Source organism: Solanum tuberosum, unplaced genomic scaffold (assembly GCF_000226075.1).
Source record: "Solanum tuberosum cultivar DM 1-3 516 R44 unplaced genomic scaffold, SolTub_3.0 scf00035, whole genome shotgun sequence".
Classification (NCBI taxonomy): Eukaryota; Viridiplantae; Streptophyta; class Magnoliopsida; order Solanales; family Solanaceae; genus Solanum; species Solanum tuberosum.
In genome coordinates, this window is record NW_006238963.1 from 70,120 (window position 1) to 80,714 (window position 10,595).

The window sequence follows — 10,595 nt, forward strand, 5'->3', positions numbered from 1 at the left end:
TTTTTTTTTATACATAAATTTTGAAAATGGCTTCATTAGCTATTGTGGTTATGCATTCCGGTAGATGGGACAATGACAATTGTTACGTTGATTATCCAATTGAGGGGGTGATTTTTAAAGAAAGTTCATCGTATAAGGAGTTGTATAATGTTATTGCAATGCAACTCGGTGTTGATACAAATGTGATTAAACTGAAAATTGAGTATAAGGTTAAAGAAAGCAAAACGCCAATGTTGATTCACAATGACATGGGTGTTAGAGTGTATATCATGTTTAAAAAGGCTGCAGATGACTTCAACAAGTATCCAATTTGTATAAGCAAAATGGATAATAGTAGCAATATCACTGAACTGTGTGAAAGTTCAAATAAGGAGAACGATATGGTTACATCAATTTGTAATGATGGTATTGCTGATTTTGAGATTATACAGCTGTCAATTGGTGAATTGGTAGAGCCACTTTGTGTCTTGGGGTCAAGGAGCTGCGATGGAGTCATTTCAGATCCTTGTAATAAGTACACGGAGATTGACCAAGTGTATAAGAACAAAGCCTCTTGATCATTTAGATCATTAAAAACAGATTGATAGTTCAATTCAGAAGGTAAATGTTGAGAAGGTTCTTCGGATTGAACGACACCGACTGGCACTTTATCTGTAACTTCTACACCATCACCCTGAAAGAAAAATATTAAATGTATATTTATCACAATTATGTATAATATATATGTATTGATCTATATTAACAAACCTTATCTTCCGCATTCTTTGATTTGATAGAATCTAACACAACTTTGAAGTTGTTTTCAATGAAGTTCCTTAAATCAGTAAACTGTTTCTCCATCTGAAATTGGACATATATAGGTAACTTTAACGCTAAATATACAAATTAAAAAGAATTTTAATAAATAAAACAATTAAAAAATAAATACTGAGAGTTTGAATTGATCAAACTCATCACGCGATATACTGAAATCATGTGACTTGCTGGTGGATGGTATTTCGAAAGCATCACTTGATTTAATCTCAATATTTTGCTTAATGCCTGTATAGGATGGAACATTAGCATGTTTTTTGGCCTGCCTCTTTGGAAGTGGTGACTTAGGTCTTTTTGCAACATTGGCACGTCGGGGAGACTTTCTTAAACAAGGCTGCTTTGAAATGACCCTAGGTGTTGTCTTGTTCTGAATAGGAGTGACTGTCTGCCTTGATTTCTTCTTAGGAGGCGACAAACAAGTATCAACTTTTTCTTTTCCCTTGTTATTTATTGGACATGGAGGATCTTGAAAATCATCGTCCGAAGCATTTGCAACTGTTGTTTCTGTTGGAGATGAATCTGATTGAACATACTCAGGAGGTAATTCAAGAATCTTCATGTATGTATAATATATACTATATTTATACAGATATATATTTATACATTTGTCTTCCAGTTAAGTATCCTAGGGATGTGATGAGATACCTTATTAACAGCAATTTCCTCATCAAAATTTGAACAACATTCATAAAACCACACTTGCAAAGCAAGTGGGAAACCATACAACCTGAAATACTTCCCATTGTGTTTGATCTTAGTGTGCAAATGCAGAATCAGAAGGTCAAAAGTCTTTTTACCCCATGGATAGTCAATGTATCTGCCCGATTCAACCAAATCAAAGTCTTTCCTATCAATAACAGTAGTGGTTGGTTCTTCAGAAAGGATGAATGAATGTATATAGAACAATATAGCAAACTTCACCGCATCATCATCATTATCCCCCCAAACCTTATTATCAAACTTTTCAACCAACTAACTCTTGGTGATGGCTTTTTCAACTCCAAAATACTGAAGAATAATCTTGTTTGGTTCTTCGGTATTAAAGACAAAATCCTTCTCATTGTCTGAACATTTTAACCCAGATATTTTAGCAAAGTCACGAATGGTGAATCGCAAAGTGGTGCCATTCACATGTATCAGGATTGCATCTTTTGAGCTACCCTCAATTTCTCTCAAAAACATGCACCTAATCAGTTGTGCTTGAACATGACACCTACGAATGCTAGATAATTGGGCAAAACATGTTGTTCCACAAAATTCTTTATACTGTGAACTAGTAAGCTTTGTAGCTAACACTTTCATTACTTCAATATTTGTGGGTATAAATGCTTATATTGTATATATAGATAAATTGTTGTACCGCTACGAATACAATAACTATTGATATTATACTTATACAAATAAATTCAAATGTATAATTGTTTACATTGTATGTATAGTGAAATACAAACCATTTATGTATGTGTATAAGTTTGTGGAATTGTATATGTCTAAAGGAACATTATACAAAGAAGTATCCTTATACAAATGAAAAAATTTATACATAAAACAATGCACAAAACTGTATAAATGTTTATACTGTATATATATTATACATTATACAACCAATTTCAAATGTATAATTGTTTACCTTGTATGTATAGTTAAATAGCGTATGTATAGTTAAATGGTTCTATTTTATACATTTAACTTTGGATATTAACATAGTGACTATATAAAACTGTATAAACAAACAGTTATAAGACATGAATCAACACATAAAAATATAAGAAAAATATAAAATCGTAACATATACAAAAATAATGATTATACAAATACCTCATCATGCTCCAATAAGCCAGAAACAACAACTTCCTTTCTTTTTGCATTCTCTTCTGTATAATTAGTTATTTTTTCTTTCCTTTTTTTACTTGACCCAGTAGCAGACTAATCTTTCTTACTTCCCTCCATAATTTTGATGTTGGATTGCTTCGATTTTGCACTCAATTCCTCCAATCTGATTGGATTATTTTTCAATTTGGATTTGATCTCTTGCATTGCGTTGGATTTGGACATTGAACCTGCAACCTCCCCAAAATCCTGAGTTAAACCCAAGCAAAAAGATGGGCGTTCAACACTATTTTCGACATGCAAGGGTATACCTCTTGTGAATCTTTTAGATGGAGACTGGGCATCCATTGTTTGAAGGAAAACTCTGTATGGATTATGAACTGATGTGAAAAATAGCTTGAAAAAACTGAAAAAAATAGACAAATATTTAAACTAATCGATTGAGATAAGTTTTGGCGGTACCTGAAATTTTTGAAGGGATTTTGAAACCGCGATTGAGAACGTGCTGGTGGAGATTTGAAATTTCAAACTAATTTTGGGGAGAAAATTTGGGAGAAATTGAAGGAAATAAGAGATATAAACGAGAAGAAGATATTGTATAAAAGGAAGAGAATAACGTCAACTTTTTTTTTTACTTATACAAATCGGTGGGGCCCATTAATAGCAAACTAACCGAGACTTTGCTCCTTAAAGGAAATAAATGAAACGATAGCTACTGTATTTATTTTACATTAATAGTTTGTCATTATGTACAATTATCCCTATTTATTAATAATTTAACTTACACTATAAAATAACTACTATCAATTATCTATTCTTTCACTATTTAATACTACTAATTTTGTATCAGATAGATATATCACTAGTAAAATTAGCTTAAATAGAGTTTTTAATTATCTCCATAAATTATGCCTTCACTCCAAATCAATCCACTTTCTCTTCTAAATTTTTTCTCCCATGTTTCTTCACTATTCTCTCTCCTACTTCGCCCTTACACGATCTTCTTTTATTAAATCTACCTTATTTATTGCACTTTCAAAGTTCCCCAACGGCCATATCTATTTTTTCAATCTTTTTCATGTTTTATTATATTTCAACTATGTGCAAGCTCTTGGTATTGGTAGAACAAATTATACTAACTTTTCTCAAAATTTATCATTATGTTTTTCATAAATGTTAAATGCATATATACAAAATGAGAAATTTCATTATAAACGGTTGAAATTGCTCTAATAGTGCTCTCATGCTTATCTGAATACTTCACTCATCATTTATTTAAAATCCAAAAAATCGTTGTCATGATGAGTTATTTCCCGAATCTACAACTGTATAGCAGTGACAATATATCCTACACAATCGAAGACAAGTTATTATATAACTTAAACTTAATAAATAGTTAAAAATGAAGTTTAACATTTATTAAATAAGCATAGTGTTGCTATTTAAGATATCTATTAATCATCTGATTTTGAATTCAAAATAACTAACCAACAGCATTCAATGTGCATGTTATAATACTTTCATAATCATTCAAGTTCAACACGTCACGTTGTATTTTTCTTAGTGTGTACGCTGTTTTTGTTTCAACAACTTTGCATGTTACAAAAATTTCATATATAATATACTAATGTTTATCTGGTTACATTTTTTATTGTATAATCTTGAATTGAAATTTGTGAATAATTGTGTTACAACACTTCATTATCCTCACTGGACTATATTTTTTCTGGAATTTCTGCATGCGATCATATTCCAACATCTTTGATTGCATCATTAGTTTCAGTCATTGAATTAAAATTGTATGAATCTAAAATTTCAGCTGAAGAGTTTGTATCAGATGCGCGCTAAGTGGTATAAGGAAGGGATATAATTAAAGAAAAAACTCATCCACGACATTAATAACTTAATTAACCAAGAAATTTCCAAGGAATGTGTATCTAAGCAACTTTACTGAGCAATGAGAATGTTACAACCATCCATTGTGAATTCTACATATGATGAACCAAACTCTAACCTGTAGAAGGATTTTACAAGATAATTTATGTAGCTAATGCCCACACCTATTTGGTGTTCTGATAAATTACTAACCAAAAAAGAAAACCAAGGAATTCAGATAGAAATTGTCAGCAATGACCAAAAGCCAGCACTCAGCTGAAAAATGAATATATCTAAAAACTAGACAAGCCCTTTTTAACCACATAGCAACACCCAAAAGCTATTAACAGTAAGCAAAACCTCAAACCGAAAAACTGCCATCTTCCCTCCCCCTCCCAAGACACAAATGATTTTCTGTAATCTGCATATCCAGCAATGCAATTAATGACCACTTGGTTCAGTTGGTGATCCTGGAACAAAAGGTACAAAACCTCGTCCACCGAAAACGGGACGCATGAATGCATTGTCAAATTTTCTCCAGTAACGATGCACAGTGTGAGATGGTGTTGATAGGAGCATCCGCAGACTGTGGGGACGGGGTACATTTGGGCCCAGATCAGCTTCTGAGTCTTGTGTACTTTCAAGAAGTGGCACAATGAAGGATTTTGGGGTCGTCGGTTCAGAAGAGATCATTCTGCTCAAGTGTTTTGGTGAGGGTTGTAGTAATCTAATTAAAGGTTTTGTCATCAACCCGAAAACCTGTAAAGGACAAAAACAGAATTAGGGGCTCAACTAAATGGCTTTGGTTCCAAGGATTTTTGCTACATGCATAACCAGTCAAACACATGAATTTTGGAAAGTTATTTATAAATCTATCACGAGTTGAGAAGTATCAGACAAGTGCTAGAGGAATATTAGGCATTTTGAAGACTAGGTGCACTGAAAATTTGTTTAGTTGGACCAACTTGTATCCTGCTGTTAATGCAGAACAACTTCAGGATTTTACTAACTCATTAGCTCTGGCTTAGATAGTTTGTATAGTTAGCCAGAGATTTTTTTGTAAGCTCAAATGCCATATCTTGTAAATTTTGCATCTTCCTGATGCTGTTATTAATACCACTTATCTTATCAAAAAAAAAGTTAAGATATCTTACCCCTGTGCTGAAAAGGACAACAGTGATAGTACTTGTGATCATTATGGCATTGGCACGTAACTGAGTATGGCCTCCCCTGGTAAACTGCAAGCATGAAATTAAGGAATCAGTCAAAAAAAAATCTCAAGACTATATGCAACGTGCAAAAATAATCCATGAAATTTGATACCAGAGTAATATCAGATACTAGTATTTTACCTGATTATAAGCAAGAGCCATTGAAACAGCACCTCGCATAAGTCCAGCCCACCATATTATAATCTGCAAAATCAGCAAAGGGATATAACGAGAGGCCATATGATTTGAAGGACTTTTACAGTAACTAACAGGTTATTAGCACATACTTGCTGGTTAAAGCTAATCCTCTCCTCCGGAGACTTCTTCATCAAGTTGGACAAAAATGACAGGGGGAAAACAAATGCTGCCCTTCCAACCAAAACAAGACCCAACAGTATGGAGCTAACCTGAAGTGATAATTGTGGGCTGCAAATAGAGTTGAAACAAAAAACCATCAATCATGTAAGTCTTTTTCCACTTACATATAATCAATAGTAAATGATCAACTTCAATGATATCGAAATTCACCTGTCGCTTACAAATCTCCACTTCTCCATGTCCAAAGCATCCATACCAACATAAAGGAATATGAATATTTCAGCAATAAATGATAATGTAGCAAAAGCGTGCCTGAGAAACAGGTGAAGATGATATGTTAGGATTAAACCATCTTATGGGCAGAAATAGGAGCAATTGAACACACTCCATCAGTAGTGTTCCAAAAGTTGTACAAACATACTTGGTGGTGACTCTTGAGCTCTCAGTCACATTATGCCAGGTGTAGTGAGACATCACAATCCCAGAGAAAAACACAGTGAGGATTGCACTTAAATAGAATAACTGCAATCAACATAGTTTCAAACTTTCAGTGTGAAAACTTTATAGAAAGATAAATATTTCCCAGAAAGGAAGTGATTAATTTTCTTTTCGAAAGGAAAAAATGTTAACCAGCTACTTAGTCGAGAAACTTACTTCAGCAAGCATGTATGATAGGTAAGCCATAAGTATCACTATCGCAACCTCACGGTCAGTGGAGTGCCTGGAGATCATCAAGAAGTAAGTAATCCAAGTCCTTAATGAAGAGACATCTTTCTTATCTATCATGTAAGCTTAAAATTGTGCAATCTAAGAGAACAAAAATTTCTAAGAAGACACCGGCAGTCCATTTTCTTGAGTAGTCTTTTGCACAAAACCAATTTACCAACTTCAGGATTAATATATATATATCCAAATATTTATCTGTTGCAACTAACCTAAGAGAGCATTCAAAAGGACGTTTATTTGTGAAAGCAAATATATACGAACCTTCCAAAGTAGAGTTTTTTAATTATATAGGCGCTCAGTAGACCAGTCTGCACCAGGGAAATGTTTAATGTCAGTCTTGTGTCACTGGTGCAACGCGCACGCGCACAAAAAAAATCACAAATAAGGATACACAAGCATGTGCGGAGAGAGAGAGAGAGAGACTCACAGCAACCCCTAAGATGGTGCTCGACGCAAACAAGTACAGAAAGTTTCCAACTAATTCCAGAGCTTTGCTTGTGTTGATATGAGATAAGTCAAAGTTCTGGACAGCATTGAACAGAACTACAGATGTGGCATCATTCACAACACCTTCCCCAAAAACTAGACTGTACAGTAAGGGTGTTTCATCCTGACTAAGCACCTACATATTTTCCAAATAGAATATGCCTGATCAGTAAGAGAGCAGCAAGTCTGACCAGCCTAAAATGCTACGACTTTGTAGCTTTTTTATTAAGTAAGTACGATTTATACTGACTTGTAAGGTGCAAACAGAATCTGTTGCAGAGAAGATTGCTCCAATAGCTGGAAACGAATAGAGATAGATGAGAAACATGCAAAGAAGTTATCAATCACAGTTTTGAAAATAAATAACACAGAGGAAACAGCAGGAAGTACCAAGGTAATCTCCAATTTCAAGGTTTCCAATATTCCATTTCTTGAAAATGCTAGTAGCACCTGATCATGAAAATAGACATTATTACTAATGGGTGAATCATGAGTGTAATAAATGCTATGAAACTTCCTATACGGGAAAACAAAAACAAAGGATGGAAAGGATAGAAATACACACCGAATGATATGATAATGAATGATATCAAGGTGCCAACTGCCCCAAAAAGCATGATAGTGCTGAAATTGCGGAAAAATGATTTCTTTTTCACCTGGAACCTGAGGAACATAATAAGATGGAGAAAAATTAACTCATTGCAATCCTTTTGAACAATTTAAACCCTAGTCAAATCAAACAAATATCACATGCTACCGAGTAGCTTGCCTTGTTAAAAGTCAATGAGTTCACAAGGCCACAAGAGCTTCAACATTGTAAAAGGAAAGAGCATTAGTGTGTGTTTGGTATGACTAGAAATACTATTTTCCTTGTTTGGTTGGCAGTGGGAAATATTTTCCATAGAAGCTATATATAGTATACATTAGTAATATCAAATTGGGGGGTGTTTTGATGAAACTTTTAAGTAAGGGGCTAACCAACTTAAGACTAACGACATATCTGTTTTCGTCTAAACATCAATTAACAAATTCTAAGTTGTTACTTTGAACAAGTAATACTTTTTTTAATGAATTGAGAAATATGGCCATCCGCAGCCTTCAAAACTCGGGATAATTGACTCACCCCTCTACCCTTCTCCACTTATATACCATGCTTAGTTTGCATTGCACAAAGCTTAAGAACAAGATTGACCAAAAAAATATCTTCCCTTCAGAAAATCAAGGTCTAAGCTTTCAAGATAATGCATCAGTTACTCGCAAGCAGTCATTGGGTAGTTACTGCAATCTAGAATGCTACAGAAACATTATTGACTAAACATTTTGTTCCGCAGAAAGATAATATATATTTTAAATGCAATACTTACCCAGCATTAAAAATGATAGGTGGAAGAAGGTAAATGAAGAAAAGATCTTCGCTGAAGACTAAAATATGTGAGTTCTTTCCTCCACTTATTAGTAGAATGACAACTCCAGTGCAAAGACCCTGTCATCAAAAGTCCAAGAACCACAACCACATACAGAAAAAAATCATCAGTTCATCATGTATCACAAAAAGCACAAAATAGTGATAGTATCAACCAAATGAACTCACGATAACAAGGGCAGTAATGGACTCATTCATCCATCTATTTTCCTCGAGCAGATGACCGATAATAATACACGCGCAGATAAGCGCAACAAACAAGTTAATCGACACAACAGATTGATGATCAGAAGTTGACAATCTGTTCAAACTTGCCACCAGCGTCCCAAAGTCAAACACCATTTTTCAAACAAGTTTCCTCTTTGGATACCTTAATTCCAATTTCAAGCAAACCCTACAACCACAAACCAATAACACACAATTCTCAGATCATAAACTTTTCAAAAAAATCCACACACAAATATATAAGCGTATAAATGCAGCTACAAACAACTACGTGACACTTGTAAAATACTCAAAATCCAAAATCAGAACTAGCCACATGAACTAAACTCATCGATATTCTTTGTTTATTTCATTCAATTAGCATTTATATCATATCATAAATAAATACAAAAAAAAATAAAAAATTAAATGAAGATAACGAAAACTTTACCAATACTCCGATCAAAATTGCCCGTCAAATTGAGTTTATAACCACCGAAAATTCAATCAGATCTCAAGATTAACAAAACAACTCACAGATTCAACCGTTGAGAAAACTCGAAACTGAACACAAATCAGCAAAACTTGAACAAAGCGGAATTCAGTAAAGAATTCTGGCGCTTTTGAAAATCAAATTCGGAATCAATTGTGATAAGTGACAGAGGAAAGTTCTAGAGAAATGATTGATTAAGAGAGATGAGAAAGAAGAAGAAGAAGAAGATCGATGAAAAGACAAATGGAATCAAAGGGTAATTTATAGTTTGTGTGGAAATTGGAATGGTCATCTTTCTATTCACATCAGCGCCGTTCATTTCATCAAAAGGATCCTACCTGTCTGCATTTTTGACCGTTTGTCTCTATTTGGTCACTTAATCTGACCTTTTAATCAACACATTAATTTTAATTAGTGTTTCTACTGTGTTCAAAGGTAAGTAGTCCATCTGTTTCAATTTATTTGACATAAAATATAAGAAAATAAAAGAATATTAAGTAAAGATATAATTAATATACCATAAAAAATATTCTTTATTTTTGTTATCTGAAATATGGAAAGTTATAATTAAATAGTTGGAAAAAAAAGTAGGAAAGAGATTATTAAAAAGCAAAGTTGGTGAAACAAATTGAGTTGAGTGATTTCTCATTTTGGTCACAAATTTAACGAATTAATTAATGATTTTAATTTCTAGTGCATAGTTTTGGATTTTTTTTATTTCTATCTACGTTTGAAAGGTAATTAAAAAAAGAAGAGTTTGTTGAAAGACAGTTTAGTTAGTAAATTGTACTTAATCATTTAATTAACTATATAGTAAGTAAAAATAAAAAACAATATAAAAATGATTAGAGTTACTAAAATAAAGGGAAAACGGCTATTATTTAAATGGAAAAGAAGAAGAGGGTGAATGGGACCCACCATGGCGATGATTGTGTCTTTTGGAATCTTAGGCTATGGTTATTAATGCAACTTTTCACTTTTAGCCGTTTCTTCTTTTTGTTTTATTTACTACAAGTGAAAAACATTTAACATACGATAGAAATATCGAAAATACATCTAAATTTAACGTGAATTATTAATTTTATTTTTGAATTATTTATAGTTTTTAAAAAAATATTTGATTAAACGAACTTAAATACACCATCAAACTTGTAACACGAGAGAAATACATCCTAAATTCTAGTCAAATTTAGATCTCAACTTTTCATTAAGAGCT

General features: G+C 33.1%; 1 protein-coding gene and 1 long non-coding RNA gene across 3 annotated transcripts; both read right to left on the reverse strand.

Annotated features, from left to right (window-relative positions):
- Window positions 1-2,826: 2,826 nt before the first annotated feature.
- LOC107059779 (uncharacterized) lies at window positions 2,827-3,382 on the reverse strand. The gene is made up of 3 exons (XR_001472918.1): window positions 3,106-3,382; window positions 2,955-3,007; window positions 2,827-2,873 (listed from the first exon to the last, which is right to left on the reverse strand). It is a non-coding gene; the product is annotated as an uncharacterized lncRNA (long non-coding RNA).
- A 1,189-nt stretch (window positions 3,383-4,571) lies between these two features.
- LOC102589621 (sodium/hydrogen exchanger 2-like) lies at window positions 4,572-9,614 on the reverse strand. 2 transcript variants are annotated; one of them, XM_015306675.1, is made up of 15 exons: window positions 9,424-9,614; window positions 8,851-9,076; window positions 8,624-8,742; window positions 7,825-7,922; window positions 7,650-7,709; window positions 7,510-7,556; window positions 7,201-7,395; window positions 7,035-7,081; window positions 6,702-6,768; window positions 6,469-6,569; window positions 6,258-6,359; window positions 6,017-6,155; window positions 5,871-5,933; window positions 5,673-5,756; window positions 4,572-5,277 (listed from the first exon to the last, which is right to left on the reverse strand). In XM_015306675.1, exons 2-15 carry the CDS (start codon window positions 9,022-9,024, stop codon window positions 4,960-4,962), a joined length of 1,614 nt encoding a protein of 537 aa, XP_015162161.1. In that variant the 5' UTR covers window positions 9,025-9,076; window positions 9,424-9,614; the 3' UTR covers window positions 4,572-4,959. The 2 variants fall into 2 exon arrangements, with proteins under 2 accessions (XP_015162161.1, XP_006342736.1); XM_006342674.2 differs by having other exon boundaries at window positions 9,338-9,614.
- Between the last annotated feature and the right edge of the window lie 981 nt (window positions 9,615-10,595).